General features: G+C 46.5%; 1 protein-coding gene across 1 annotated transcript in view; it reads right to left on the bottom strand.

Moving 5' to 3' along the window:
- The window catches only part of LOC122923335 (apoptosis-stimulating of p53 protein 1-like), a 59,096-nt gene extending 43,295 nt beyond the window's left edge, over positions 1-15,801 (bottom strand). The window contains 4 exon segments of the mRNA XM_044274119.1: positions 3,260-3,321; positions 7,232-7,351; positions 11,263-11,410; positions 15,430-15,801. Coding sequence (XP_044130054.1) covers positions 3,260-3,321; positions 7,232-7,351; positions 11,263-11,410; positions 15,430-15,555 — 456 coding nt within the window. The 5' untranslated portion in view covers positions 15,556-15,801.
- Between the last annotated feature and the right edge of the window lie 474 nt (positions 15,802-16,275).

Below are 16,275 nucleotides of genomic sequence, written 5' to 3'. Positions count from 1 at the left end.
GCATTAAAACCACCAGGTGAAGTGATTAACACCGATTATATGGCATATGTCCAGGGGATAGGATATATAAGGCAGCAAGTGAAGAGTCAGTTTTTGAAGCTTGATGTGTTGGAAGCAGGAAAATGGGCAAGCGTAAGGATCTGAGCGACTTTGACAAGGGCCAAAATGTGATGGCCAGATGACAGGGTCAGAGCATCTCCAAAATGGTAGTCCAAGTAAGGACAACCGGTGGTAGAGTCTGGTCCATATTTACCAACATTTCAGTTGGCAAAGCCAGGAGCGAATAACCCCAACCCTGGGAACACCGGAAACTGCCCGAAAACGGGATTTGCGTTAGCCCAGCCCATTTCCAGCATGGGACAACGCAAATTTGCCGGAACGGTCTCTGAAAATCAGGGACGGTCCTGACAAATTCGAAACAGTTGGCAACTGTGCTGGTCCCATCCTACAGGAGAGCTATAGTAGGTACTTACAGAAAAGTGTCTGTCATAGCTTGCTGGGTACATAATATTAGGCGATTGGAATGTCATGGGTCTTATGTTATATAACATAGATGCTAACAGTCCTGAATTTGCAGGGATTGTCCCTATATTTTTTTATTTGATCGGATTCGGGCTTACAACGGGCAGTTTATGTACGCCCTGCCCATAAATGGGAGATCCCAAGTAGTTTAGAGATGTTCCTGGGGGCAGACCCACCGAATAGGGCTACATGCACGAGCGCGTATCCGTTTTCCGGTCTGCAAACTACGGACCTGCAAAATACACATACTGTCCATGTGAATGCCCCAATTTTCTCACTCCCTTCAGTAGAACTGCCTATTCTCGTCCACAAAACAGACAAGAATAGGACATGTTCTATATCTTGCGAAATGGCCACACGGGTGTGGACCACACATATGGGATCCGTGTGCGGTCCGTATTTTTTGTGGGTCCATATGTGTTGTGAAAATGAATAGATGATCAATATAAAAACGTAACTTTTAATTTTAATCAGATAAGAAAAATTGTCCCCAAGATAATTTGATAATGTACACATAGGATACAATATTGAAGAAAAGGTAGGTCACCCCACAGAGGATTGTGGCACTGGGTGGCCAGAACACACTTATAATGAAAAAAGTGCTCGGCGGCACCAAAAAGTGTAAACCGGTGGTCCTACCGCTCCGACGAAACGTTCCTTGTGCAACGATTGCCTCACCAATATTCGATGATGTCAGTACACAGACGGGGTAAGGGATACTAGCCTAGCTTGCCCTAAAGATGCCCTGCAAGGACCTACACTAGCCCTGGTGACCGGTTCTCGGACCCCCGCTAACCCTGGAACTGATGCGCCCTAGTGAGCCCTCTCCTGCCAAATCCCTACTTGCACGTTTCGCTTAAAGAGGAGTATAAAGCTCATCAAGGGAGATTTGGGTTATTTGGTTGACCAGGGCACAGACAAAGATACTGGCCGTGTCCCCTGGACATCAAGGTAATATGTCCAGAGCCCTGATGCAGCTTCAATTGGACATACTGGCAATATAGAAGGAAGAGGACCACTGATAATGGGCCCCCCTCCTCCTAACAAAAGTCCTAGCGCATAGACCTGATGTAGTCTGAGGCGGCGGTAAAGACCGCCACAATTTAAAACACTGGCCTTCAGAATGAGGCTTGGCTGGTGACACGCCTAATTCTCATGACTATGCGGTTCACGCCCGCGCATTCGCGGGAAAGTATACCGCATCACTAGCAGGCGAGAACACCGGGCGGACGCTAGTGAGTATAGTGACGTCACTGCGTGCAATCTCGTCCGTTCTCGCGAGATAGAATGACCTAGATGCCGGTATATGGAGTCACGCTTTTGTTTTAGGTGGCATTAATGGCAAACGCGATTAAAGAAAGTGATTTGAATATGCTGGCCAGGCACCGTCACATGGCCAGAGGGCGAGGTACAGAAGAAATAAGGAATGAGAGATTACAATGAATCTTATACCTAAGCAAGGGAAGGGGAGGGGGAGGGGGGCTTATTGTTTGTATTAGTGGGAGCGACAATCCACAGTGACAAGCAAGGAGATTATAGCATAGTACAGGAGCATGCAATCAATCTAGAAGAAAGGAGGATCTGATGTTGACCCAAAATAAAGGCCCACTGAAGAAGACGCTGGTTCTATGGATTTCCCTACAACTACCAAGATGGCACCTGTCTCGCACTTGTGCCTCTCGAGGAACCCTCGATACTCCCTGATGGTACCCTAGAGCCGCTAATCTTATATTGCATTGTTTGCCCCCAATTAAACCACTTAAAATTATACGACAGGAACCATACTGATAATCTAGAACAGGGATGGCCAACCTGAGGCTCTCCAGCTGTTGCAAAACTATAACTCCCAGCAGCTAGCAGCCTACAGCAGGGCATGGCGGGAGTTGTAGTTTTACAACAGCTGGAGAGCCACAGGTTGGCCATGCCTGATCTAGAAGATAACATTATAAAACACATATAAACCTTGCAAAAAGCATCTAACAGAGGTGGGAAACTGAGCAAAACCCTGAACAAAAGGGAATCCGTGTGTTCGTCATGTGAGCCAGGTAATGGCATGGATGGTTTCAATTACATATTAATTAAAAAAACACCACGATCAGACCAGCAAATGCAGAGGAGGACATATACACAATATAAAGGGGTTGGTCACTATCTAACCACATCCTAAAAGCACATAGTATATGAAGTTATGCAACTTATTAATCTGTATTATCCATCTGACATTGATTCTGCAATAATAATGTTGCTGCCAATGTAAACCTTCCGTAGGCACCAGAGTCAACCAGCGAGCTACAACTCAGACCCTGCAGAAAGGCATCTATAAGGAAGAACCTACGCTGTGACCTTCACCCAACTTTCCAACAAAGTGGCTGAAAAGAACCGTAAGAGGCCATGACACGCTTGAACTTTGATATTCTTAGAAGTCCTTGTTGACTACAAACAAGAAGATCCGTCACCCAACCAAATCCATTCTTCTACTTGAAGAACTCATGATGATCCAAAATTAATTTTTATCTTATTCCAGATATATCAGGAGAAGGTTCAGCTCAATGGAAAAGAGAATTCAAAAGGAGTTGAAGAGAAATAAAGAAGATGACGACTAACAACAAGACAGACGGACACACGCCGAACATGAGCACAACATCAAGAAGTCCAAACGGAAGCCAGGACTTCATGGTGGAACATCGACCGCAGCCACATTATCTAATACAATGGTGTAGAGTTACATTTTCCATACCCCGTTTTCGAGACGCTTCTCTCCGGTGAGCCCGTTCCTCTGGTTGGGAGCCTGACGAGAAGCTAGAAAGGAAGAAACAAGTTCAGGTTATGAAGAGAAAAACTGAACCTACAAGTTTTCTTTTTTGTTTTTGTTTTTTTAACATCGGCCTGTGAAAGATATGTCTTATAGCATGCGACCTAGGACTTAAAAAAACTTGTCTTTACCATTTAAAGGAACGGAATAAGACCAAGCAGAAACAGGGACCTCTCAGGTCAACATTTTCAGGGTTCACTTAAAGCTACTTTCACACTCGCGTTTGGTGCGGCTCCGTCATGGATCTGCACAGACGGATCCGTTCAGATAATACAACCGTCTGCATCCATTCAGAACGGATCCGTTTGTATTATCTGTAACATAGCCAAGACGGATCCGTCTTGAACACTATTGAAAGTCAATGGGGGGGGATCCGTTTTTTATTGCGTCAGTGAAAACTGATCCGTCCCCATTGACTTACATTGTGTGTCAGGACGGATCAGTTTGCCTCCACATCGTCAGGTCGGACACCAAGCAGCCTCCAGAGCGGAATGGGGACGGAACGGAGGTAAACTGATGCATTCTGAGCGGATCCTTATCCATTCAGAATGCATTAGGGCAAAACCGATCCGTTTTGGACCGCTTGTGAGATCCCTGAACGGATCTCAGAAACGGAAACCAAAACGCCAGTGTGAAAGTAGCCTTACTCGTTTCAAGCACAGAGTTCTTCATCAGGTCAAGCGTGAAATGCATCGTCTTTCAACCCTGAAAACAAATAAAATGTCTATATTCTTCACGATTGGCAGATCCAAAACACCTAAATTACACTATAGCTTTTGACTAATAGGAAAGCAAAAAAAATAAATAAAAGGCTGGTGATCAAAGAGAGTAATCAGTCAGACTCTGCAGAGGAGGGGGAGGGGGGTAATCTCCTTACAGATTTTTAGACTTCAACTCGGGTGGGCTGAAGGCTTTTTTTTTTTTTTTTTTTAAAACCTTTGGGTTGTATCAAGGAAGACAACAATGTTCTTTGAGAAGTGGGGGTATAAATTTCCTAACGTTGGCACTTTCAAGCCAGGCAGGTGTTGCCCTCTAATGCAGTCGTTTATTTCCATTTCACGTGCCTATCCGCAGTTTACCCAAGGAAGTGTTTAGACACACAAACATAGCTACAAGCCAGTAGACACAGACCACCTTCCTGCAGCAGCCACTATACACAGACCACCTTCCCGCAGCAGCCAGTAGACACAGACCACCTTCCCGCAGCAGCCAGTAGACACAGACCACCTTCCCGCAGCAGCCAGTAGACACAGACCACCTTCCCGCAGCAGCCAGTAGACACAGACCACCTTCCCGCAGCAGCCAGTAGACACAGACCACCTTCCCGCAGCAGCCAGTAGACACAGACCACCTTCCCGCAGCAGCCAGTAGACACAGACCACCTTCCCGCAGCAGCCAGTAGACACAGACCACCTTCCCGCAGCAGCCAGTAGACACAGACCACCTTCCCGCAGCAGCCAGTAGACACAGACCACCTTCCCGCAGCAGCCAGTAGACACAGACCACCTTCCCGCAGCAGCCAGTAGACACAGACCACCTTCCCGCAGCAGCCAGTAGACACAGACCACCTTCCCGCAGCAGCCAGTAGACACAGACCACCTTCCCGCAGCAGCCAGTAGACACAGACCACCTTCCTGCAGCAGCCAGTAGACACAGACCACCTTCCTGCAGCAGCCACTATACACAGACCACCTTCCTGCAGCAGCCAGTAGACACAGACCACCTTCCTGCAGCAGCCACTATACACAGACCACCTTCCTGCAGCAGCCACTATACACAGACCACCTTCCTGCAGCAGCCAGTAGACACAGACCACCTTCCTGCAGCAGCCAGTAGACACAGACCACCTTCCTGCAGCAGCCAGTAGACACAGACCACCTTCCTGCAGCAGCCAGTAGACACAGACCACCTTCCTGCAGCAGCCAGTAGACACAGACCACCTTCCTGCAGCAGCCAGTAGACACAGACCACCTTCCTGCAGCAGCCAGTAGACACAGACCACCTTCCTGCAGCAGCCACTATACACAGACCACCTTCCTATAGCAGCCACTATACACAGACCACCTTCCTGCAGCAGCCAGTAGACACAGACCACCTTCCTGCAGCAGCCAGTATACACAGACCATCTATCTCCTGCAACAGCGGTTGTAAGTGTGGCACCCGGTGCACGGTGACCTGGCGCAGGGTCTGCTATACATCAAGTGTTAAAGTGTCGTGATAATAAAGTGTGTTGGCAGCCTGCCCGGCGAGAGAACACAACAAAGGCTCGCATTCCTGCGCAGGGGCATGATGACGCACACACAGCTACTACCCTTACTGACTGGAGAGACTCCAGCTTTCCAGGAAGCAGGGACATAAATGCGCCATTCATCACAAGACAAGTTTATAAAATAACAAGCGTGGCACTAGGAGAAGCATGTCAGGAATCACTACAGTGATGGTGGTTTCACACTGGTTTTGCAAGCTACTGGTGGAAACATCAAATATATCCATGCATCCCTATTCTTGTGCCCTCTGTAGGGCCGGTATAGGTTTTGCGTGTTTTTTTTTTTTATTTTTATTGCATGGAAGTGCGGTTTGCAACTAGAGGCAACTAGTAAAAAAATATGTTCTGCACAGAATAAATTTTCTCTTCCAGTGGAAGCGTATGGACGGCAGGTGCCTTTACAACAGTCAGAGGTATATACATTGAAGGTACACTTCAGGAAATTGTATACACCTCTGACAGACATTGCAAAAATCTGTAGCAGCAGCATGGTCAGGTTACCTATGCACAGTGTATACCTGGGGGAAGCCTAAAGGGGTATTGTGGTAATTTGAAATGATGCCCTATCCACAGGACAGGGGATAACGCTTAGATCAGCAGGGTATCGTACCACCACTGATTACGAGATCACAGTGGCCCCCAAAATGATCGGAGCAGCAAGACGTACACTGTCACTCCATTCATCACCATACCGCTATCTCTGCCAGTCCCATAAAGGTGAATGGAGCGGCAGTGCGCATGCTCGACCTGCCACTTCCTTCATTTCTGGAGATGCTGTGGGGAACGGGGCCCCCATTCTCTTGATCAGTGGGAGTCATACCGCTGTAGATGATGGATAACTTCAAATTACTTGAATACCTCTTTAAAAATCAATTCCCAAATATAATTAAAACAACAACAACATCCCTTTGAAATTATTCAGTGGGAAAACATACAGAAAAAAGCTGGCCGTACACAATATATAGCTGCAGGGAAGACTTGACCGACAGACAATCCTCCCGACTTAACCTATATACACATGCACGCTCAGCCAAGTATGCAAGTATTTTCAATAGGGAGAGGAAGCATCTTCCAGATATCTCTAGCAGTGGTTTCTTTCCCCAAGAGCAAAAGGATCAGGCATGATGACATCCAACTGCCTGATCAATCTTTTCCCAGATATCTGCCGTCGGGATACCTCCATAAATATTCACGGTTGGCCGGTCAGGCCAAAATCAAGGGGTCCAGAGCCTAAGGTCAGCCACAGTTTTCTCCATGTGCCATAAGGACACAGGGAGAGCCAAAGGCTTACAAAACCGTAACTATCTCAGCTCCTGGGCCTTTATCTACATGACTGACCAGATCTGGTAGATCGGCATTTACTACATTAACACCTGGATTTAAAGGATTTATAGAAAAATATGGCTGCTTTCTTCCAGAATCTGTGCCATTCTTGTCCAGAGGTGTGTGGGTTTTGCAGATCTTCCGAGAAGTATGACTGACATTGCGCCCCCTAGTTCAGATCCGATAGGAAATTCAGTGTGTTTTCTTTCGTGCGCCCCCTTATGTGCTGTCTCTATTGAAAAATCATGCTCCATGTCGATTTTCAAAAAAACACAGCAATCAATACTTATGGCATTCAAGATACTTACCCTGCTCGTTACTGTCCATGGGAAATTCCTCATGACGTAGAAAGAACTTCACCTCCTCCCTTCGAGGACCCCATTTTTGCAAGTGCTCGAACATCAGGTGATCAAGGGGCAATGGTCGTTCTAAACAAACGGAGAATAATTGTAAGAATTGGTTGTAAAATTGCAGAAAATAAATTTTTTACACACAAACAGTTGAGCTAATAGATATCAAAAACTTCCTACACATTCATTGCGAGGTTCAAAAAAAATGGACCACGTAGAAGTGATCTTGACGGCAGCTCTTACATTCTAAAAGGTCCACTGTTATCAAGCCAAACCCCTTTAATACCACCTGCCTAATTTTGCATAGGTCCCCTTAAAACCATTTTGACCTACTGAGGCATGGACTCTACAGGACCTCTAAAGATGCCCAGCAGTAACGTTTTACGTTCATCTGTAGGATTGGGTCAAATGGGCTTGCCTTCACTCCCCAAACATGTCTATGACCCTGTCATTAGTTCAATGGCCGTTCTTCCTTTGGTAGGTACCAACATACTGCATACCAGGAATGCCCCACTAGACCTGAACTTTTGGAGAATCCCTGACATCACAATTTGGCCCTCTTCAAAGCTCCTCAGGTCCTTACGCTGGCCCATTTTTCCCACTTCCAACACCTCACCGTCAAAAACTTGTCACTTGCTGCTCGATATAGCCCAACTCAACAAGGGCCACTGTCATGAGATGACCAATGTTCATTTCACTGGTAGTCAGTGATGACATTTATTTTCATCTCGTTCTAGTCCCATATTGTAAATCACACAGGAGAACGCGCAGAACGGACGATCAAAGGGTATTTTTTTATTTCCATTTTGATGGTACAGACTGGTGCGAGCATGAAGGAGGAGGAAGAAGACTGGAACCAGGAAAGTCTCCTCCTGTAAATTTGCCAAAAATATGAATAAAAGAACGGAGCCAACTGTAAACTAAATGTCTTTTGTGACCTTGACTGTCTCCGCTTATCGCAAACACTAACATCTGTCTGGGCTGAGATGAGGAGCAGAGCCTCCAACGATATTTATTAGGTTCAAAAACCATTACCAGAATGAGTCATCAGGACGGCAAAGAGGGGGAAGAAAAATGGGCAAAAATGCATGAGTTTCTGATTTCATAAAGGTTCTGTCAGGAAGCAGCTCGTGTGCTTAAAAAGCGACGGACGCGCTAATGCGTTTCAGCAGCAAACATCTGGAAGCCGGAGCCCGCAGCGCTGACAAACTTTAAAAAGCATTAAATGCCTCCAGAGGATGGGGGGGGCGCCTGGTGCCAGGCCTATCCGATCCCGTCAAAGTGTCCCATTTTTTACATGCAGCAGAGCAGGAATTATTAGATGTTATGCATCCAAATTGTTATTTGGAACAGAAAAATTATTCAACGGTGATTAATGGGACAGACAGCAGCCAAGTCCAACTGTGACAAAGCCGCAACACTGGAGGGGACCATACCCGTGAGAGTCGCAACTTTTTCTAATTTTTTGCTTTGCTTATAATGGTCGCTATTTACATAATGACTTATAGTCATTTGTATGTCCAACTAAAATTCTAATGGTTTCCTGTTGACTCAGGGTGCGGGACCTCACACCTGCCAGTACAATGAACGTGGACAGAGTTTTTGCACCATCCACATGTCTTTGAAAATGTCAGCAAGGAGATATGAGGACAATACGCTGCAGATATGAATTAGCGTGCAACACAAAATTTGCAGACAATTCACAAGAAAAACTGCAACAGAAAAAGTCAGCTGTATGTGGCCCTAGCCTTAGGAGACTCCAGTTGCATAACAGGTGCACATTAGTCTCTGCCGCATTAGTAATAATGTGGCTTGTATTATATGCAAGGGCTTATTGACCATATCTTGGCAGAGAGCCACAGCGTACCCACCATATGTTTTAGGACCGTCCATCATCTGAACGCTTTCCAGACTGTGTGCGAGACACCAAGTCCTAAACTAACTCCATTGACTTGCTACATGAAGACAGGCAGTCCTGTGCAAGACTTCAGATAACATATCAACGTACGTTGTGCTAGACCCAGCTCTGCTTCCTCCAAAGCCACCTCCACCATCAAACTCCACTCTACTACCTCCGGCAAACCTCACTCGGCTTCATTGGTTGTGCCACTGGCCGTCAGAGCCATGACACAAAGAACGGTGTAATACTTTCATTGCCATCTTCATGCCATGTTCAAACAGGAACATGGAAATGCTGAGCTTTAAAAGGGAACCTGTTACCATTAAGGTTAAGGGATAGAGCAGGAGGAGCTGAGAAGATTGATATATAGTTTGATGGGAAAAGGTTCAGTAAAACTTGCAATTTACCGATGTTCATTAAATCTCTGCTCATTCTGGACTCTGAAGTCCAGGAGGCGGTCCTATCAGTGATTGACAGCTCTCTCTGTATTCACAGTCATAGAGGGAAGGCTGTCAATCACTGACAGGACCGCCTCCTGGACCTCAGAGCCAAGAACGAGCAGTTTTATTGAATCTTTTCCTACAAATCTGCTCAGCTCATCCTGTTCTATAATATGATGCCTGCAGCTTAAAATACCATGTTCAATGTGACAGGTTCCCTTTAAAACAGCATACAAAACCAACTGTGTTATTAAAGGGGTTGTCCGGGCTTTTTCTATTGACGACCTAGCCTCAGGACAGGTAACCAATATCAGATAGGCAGGGGTCCGACACCCCACACCCCTGCCGATCAGCTGTATGAGGAGATGACGCGCGCAGAGCGCATGCGCCGTCTTCCTTCTCTCTTCCTGTCCACTGCTGCTGTCCTAAAGACATACAGCGGTGAGCAGGAAGAGAGACGGCACATGCGCACTGCGCGCGTCATCTCCTCATACAGCTGATCGGCGGGGGTGCCGTGTGTCGGACCCCCGTCTATCTGATATTGATTACCTATCCCGGGGAAAGGTCATCAATAGAAACAACCCTAGAGAATCCTTTTAAGCTGCCGGGACTCCTTACCAACGCATTGTAACACAGCAGGAGACCATAAAACTGCAGCTATGAGAAGACATTTCCAATCTCTGGACGTAAACTAAAAAACGCTTCCATTCACTTAAAGGTGTATTCCATTTAGGCCTATTGCACACGACCATATTTAGCAGTCTTCAAAAAAGCGGATCCGCAAAAAATACGGATGACATCAGTGTACATTCCATTTTTTGCGGAAGAGAACATCTGGCCCCTAATAGAACAGTACTATCCTTGTCCGTTAAACGGACAATAATAGGACATGTTCTATCGTTGAATGGAAAAACGGAAACGGAATGCCTACGGAGTACATTCCGTTTTTTTGTGGACCCATTGAAATGAATGGTTCTTACATTAGAATGTAGCAGAATAAAAAAATATTAAAAAATAAAAAATAAAAAACACGCGATGACTGGGGACGAAAAGACGACTTACTTGGTGTCCTTCATTTTCATCTTTTCAGGAGCAGATCCATTCATCCTCCTCCTCTGCCATCCACAGCTTCTAGACTGCCTGGCGCATACTGCGCATGTGGTAGCCCAAGACACTTCCTGCTGTCCTCGGATTGGCCAGCACTGCTCATGTGAACAGTGTGCTGGCCAATCCTAGAGCAGGGCTGGACAAGTGGGAAGTGTCTACTAATGCACGGTATGCACCAGGTAGGATGGAAGAGTACCGTGGGAATGAATGGATCTGCAGCCGAAAAGAAGGGTACCACCACGTAAGTGTTCCGTTTGTTCCCCAGTTGACGTGAATATTTTTTTTACTTGAATTGGAGGGTGTCTTTAAAAGGTATTTTATGGAAAAGGTTATCAACAAAAATCACCCACAATAAAACAGAAGAAAGGGGTATGGCTATGGTTAGGATATGCCATCACTCTATGATCATGAGGGTCAGACCTCTCGGACCCCACTGATCCCGAGACTGAGAGGGGGAACACAGTGCTGATCTGCCATCACTTCAGAAGGTGGAAAAACTCTTTAAATATTTTTGTTTGTTTTTTATTACACAGATGACCTACCGTTCCCGCGCCACACTTCTGCCAGGTGGCACGCTCCTTCTCCAGGCTCCTTGCAGAACTCCACCACGTCCCGGCATGTTGTCTCGGGAGTTATTGGGACTTCAGTTAATATTTGTTCATTGTTGCTAAGAAACACTGTTAATATAGTCTGAAAGAGAAAGAGACAAAGCGCCGGTCACACAGGGCCGCTGTCAGGACTGTCAATGGGTGAACAACAGCCCTTGGCGCCAATAGGGCCATTAAAGGGGTGTGGGTAACAATGTATCGCCTGCCAACACCACCCGCTTCCCCACGATGATCGGCTCACGAGCTGATGTATTTTCCACCTGATCTTACCTAAGAATTATATATTAAAATTAAATGTTGAAGGGGTTGTCCGGGTTAGGATATTGATGGCCTATCCTTAGGATAGGTCGTGAATATCTGACCAGTGGTAGTCCAACTGCATTGTGATGTTCATTGACTTTCATGGAAGAGTATTGTGGGCATGCTCTGAGCAGAGTTCATTGTACAGGGAGGAGGGGGGGATGCGAACTGTGATAATCAGCAACTGTAAATGGTGGCTCCCGAGTTATCTCTATACAGCTGTGTCATTGTAATCCTGATTGTGATGATAATAAGATGACTGCTGAGAAGTGACTTCTACAGAGCAGGAAGTGTCGGTTTATTATGAGGCTAAGTGGTCAGAGTAAAAAAAATGCAACATAATAATACACACATTCTCTCTGTCTAATATAAATAATATTTATAAATATCTCAAGTTATAAATATGTTTAAAGAGATCTTCCAGGTGCCTGGTGCTCCTTGTACTCTTAGTTTCTGATGCTGCATCACAAACGACTCAAAGTGCTTGCTGCAGCCAATCAATGGCTTCAGCAGGCAAGTAACAATAGCCAAGTAGTTGGGCATGTCATCACTGTAGTAGTGGCGCTAGACCAGCAGGGAACTGAGCAGGTGGCACCTTTATTTTAAAACTGACAGCAAATAGTTTTTTCTTTTCTTTTTTTAGGGGAGCGGGGGTTAAACACCCCGCTTCCCCACGATCAGCTGTTTCGGGGTAGCTCCGGAAGTCAGCTTTAGAACTACACAGCTCCCTCCATTGTGAGGTGGATGGAGCTGGTTACTGCAGCGCCAGTCCCATTCACTTCAGTGCTGCAGTAACCATGTCCTCTACATACACAGCGGATAGAGCCAAGTGCTTCTGGTGACAACCTATTGGAGCTTGAGATAACCCAGGGATAAGTCAGCAATATCAAAATCCTGGACAACAGCTTTCATGCTACCATGGCAACCCAAGAGCAAGCACAATATTTACAGCGCATCAACAGGTAAGACACCAGGATAAGAGAGAAGATATGGTAAAGTAGGAGTCACAATACTCAATAGGAAATCTGCAATGACCAGCATCGTCGTGGAGAGGGGTGCGGGGCGTTGGACCCCCGCCGATCAGACATGGATGGCCTATCTTGGATATCACTAGTAAAATCCTGTGCAAAAATAAGACAAGAGGCCATTGTACCAGGAGACAGGAACGGGACACAGCAGACACACAACAGGTACTGAGTGTCTCCCATGGGATAGAATGAATTTTGGAGCAAAAAGCACCAGAAGGCGGCAATGATGAACGAGGGCCGATATGAACAATGCAATGTGCTAGTGAGCCGGCGTAACGTCCGCGGCAGGCTCAGGTCACGTCTGGGCAGACACAATTATGGGCTCAGAAAGTAGGTCGCTGGAGAGGACAGCTACTTGTGTGCCGCTAAACGGAACAAGGGGCGCTTTATTTCCGTCAGCAGCATTTACATGAGGGGGTCTCTCCACATACCTGAGAACCTCTCACCATCTACATCATCAGGTGTCATGGCCGACACCGCCAGTCTATCAAATATCCAACACCATATCTGCCACATCGGCCCCAGAAGTAACCGAGGAAGAAAAGCACCTCATATTATATTAATATAGATAGGTAATATATACAGGGGAGAGACAGACACACGAGAGACAGACACACGAGAGAGAGAGAGAGACACACACACGAGAGAGAGACACACACACGAGAGAGAGACACACACACGAGAGAGACAGAGAGAGAGACAGAGAGAGAGACAGAGAGAGAGACAGAGAGAGAGACAGAGAGAGAGACAGAGAGAGAGAGAGACAGAGAGAGAGACAGAGAGAGAGAGAGAGAGAGAGAGACACAACGAACAGAGAGAGACACACAAGACAGAGAGAGAGAGAGACACACGAGAGAGAGAGAGAAGAGAGAGAAGAGAGAGACACCACACAGCGACGAGAGAGAGAGAGACACCACACACGAGAGAGAGAGAGAGACACACACGAGAGAGAGAGACACACACACGAGAGAGAGAGAGACACACACACGAGAGAGAGAGACACCACACAGAGAGAGAGAGAGAGAGAGAGACACACACACGCGAGAGAGAGAGAGACACACACACACGAGAGAGAGAGAGAGAGAAGAGAGAGAGACACACACACACGAGAGAAGAGAGACACAACACGAGAGGAGAGAGACAGACAACGAGAGAGAGAGAGAGACCCCACACACAGAGAGAGAGAGAAGAGAGAAGACACACGAGAGAGAGAGAGAGACACACCGGAGAGAGAGACCACAGAGAGAGAGGAGAGAGAACACAACACGAGATAGACACACACCACGAGAAGAGAGAGACACACAGAACGAGAGAGAGCGAGACACACAGACACACACTAGAGAGAGAGAGAGAGACACAGACACACACTAGAGAGCGAGAGAGACACACACTAGAGAGCGAGAGAGACACACAGACACACAAAGAGAGAGAGAGAGACACAGAGAGAGCGAGAGAGAGCGAGACACACAGACACACACTAGAGAGAGAGAGAGAGACACAGACACACACAGAGAGAGAGAGAGAGAGACACAGACACACACTAGAGAGCGAGAGAGACACACAGACACACAAAGAGAGAGAGAGAGACACACACTAGAGAGAGAGAGAGAGAGACACACAGACACACAAAGAGAAAGAGAGAGAGAGAGAGAGAGAGAGAGAGAGAGAGAGAGAGAGAGGAGAGAGAGAGAGAGACACAGACACACACAGACACACACAAGAGAAAGAAACATGCAAGGCAAAAGACCCAGAAAGAAAGTGAAAAAGAGAATAAAAGACAGAGACAGACAGACAGAGAGAAGACCCAAAAAGAGACAGACACAAGAGACCGAGAGAGAAAGAGAGAGAAAAAGACAAGAGACCGAGAGAGAACACGAGACAGAGACCATTAATTAGATAATTTGTCACCCATGCTCCAAAACAAAAAAACTAATTTTGGAAGATGTTCCCCCAGACAGAAATGTGCTTAATGGGTTGTAGCAGTCTCTTGGTCACCTCCTGACAGAACAGGCAGCAGCCTAGAGAACGCAGCCTAAGGCGCTGCCAACATCCACGTCAGAGGCTTTGCCTTACATTATGTCGATGGAAAAACAGCACCACGAATCCCATCAAAATGAAGGACGCCCCTGGGGACCCCAGTCAATGGGGGGGGGGGGGGGGTGATCGGGCTTTAGTGGTAACTGTTGAGTGAGACGGATCCAGAAGAGCAGCGTTACATTAACATAAGCCACGACACACGTGTGAACTGAGCCCAATACAATCTGCTTCAAAAAAGACACACGCCTCTACTGTAAACAAAAAATTACAAAACTACGTAACTAATAAAAGTAATTTAACTGTAAATCCAAAAGCATAAAGTCAAAGTATACAACCACAAACCGGTGAGAAACATTCTTATTTGATGTCTCCATATGTTACCTCGACATATGGAAGGAGCGACTAACGCACACAAACAAACACGCTCCGAAAACAACCGTAAACAGAGAACGCGGCAGACATATTGTCAGACGAACCACTCCGATCGATTGCTGTTCAAGATCCTGGGAAAACCGAGTGACAACCCCTTTGGAGTCTGCGATGGCGACTGTCACCCAGCTTTCCCTGACACAGATATAACTCTATATAGAACTGATGAAGAGATGTAGCAGAGCTGAGTTTTTGCTATTAAAGTGTAGTAGCTTTTCACGATGCCGAAGTTCAAATGACATTACGACCCACTCAGCTCTGCTTCATCTGCGATCAGAAGAATAATCGGGCTTTCCGGTGACTCTACCTCCTTCTTCAGGATCACCTTGTCCTTCTTTTTGGAAGATTTGGCTCCGGTCTTTTCCCGTGATAGCGGCTTCTCCTTCGGTTTATTGATGAGGCTCTGCAGGATCATGGTGAACAGATTCTTCATGGGGACGTCCGCCGATAAACTGGATCATTTAGGGGGGGAAGCGATGAGCCCCGGATCTCAATGCGGCGAGCTCTCAGGCTGCCGCTGGTATGTGGAGGATGGAGTGCCTATGAGCGCTGATAAGGAGCAATGAGGACACAACGCAGGCCAGGGATGTGACAGCTCGATGATACAGGGGGGATTAGGCTTCGCCTAATTAGGGAAACGAGCGCTAGGAGAGATCTAGTGTACAATGTGCACCCATGGCTGCTGAGAACACACGGGGGGCAAAGAGGCGTCCAAAACTAGAAGACCTGGAAGCATGACTTCCTTTTCATAGATGAGGGGAATATGATATGCAGGCGTGTTGTCTTAAAGGGCCAGTGTATATACTAGCGCAGACAGCGTGGAATTCCATTAGACTGTAATGTTAACAATGGCTATACTGGATTATATACACCAGGTATCAATGGCTGCAAGGGGGTGGAGGACTGCAACTTTTGAAAATATCTTGTGTTTCAATTCTTCATTTCTGCAGGGTGCCAAGGGATGAAACATTTTTTTGCTTGGATCTAGGGGCTGAAAACATGTACAAATCTAATACTTCTCACAGCTGAGACTCTGCTACAGTTGCATCCAACCTAGGCAATGAAAGTTATTAGCCTGATCCTCAGGCTAAAGATAGGAGAGAGATCTGAAAAGATCATCTTCAGGATAGGTGATAAATGTCTGGTTCCCACA

The sequence above is a fragment of the Bufo gargarizans genome, unplaced genomic scaffold (genome assembly GCF_014858855.1).
Source record: "Bufo gargarizans isolate SCDJY-AF-19 unplaced genomic scaffold, ASM1485885v1 original_scaffold_1485_pilon, whole genome shotgun sequence".
Lineage (NCBI taxonomy): Eukaryota > Metazoa > Chordata > Amphibia > Anura > Bufonidae > Bufo > Bufo gargarizans.
This window is presented reverse-complemented; position numbering and strand designations above follow the sequence as displayed.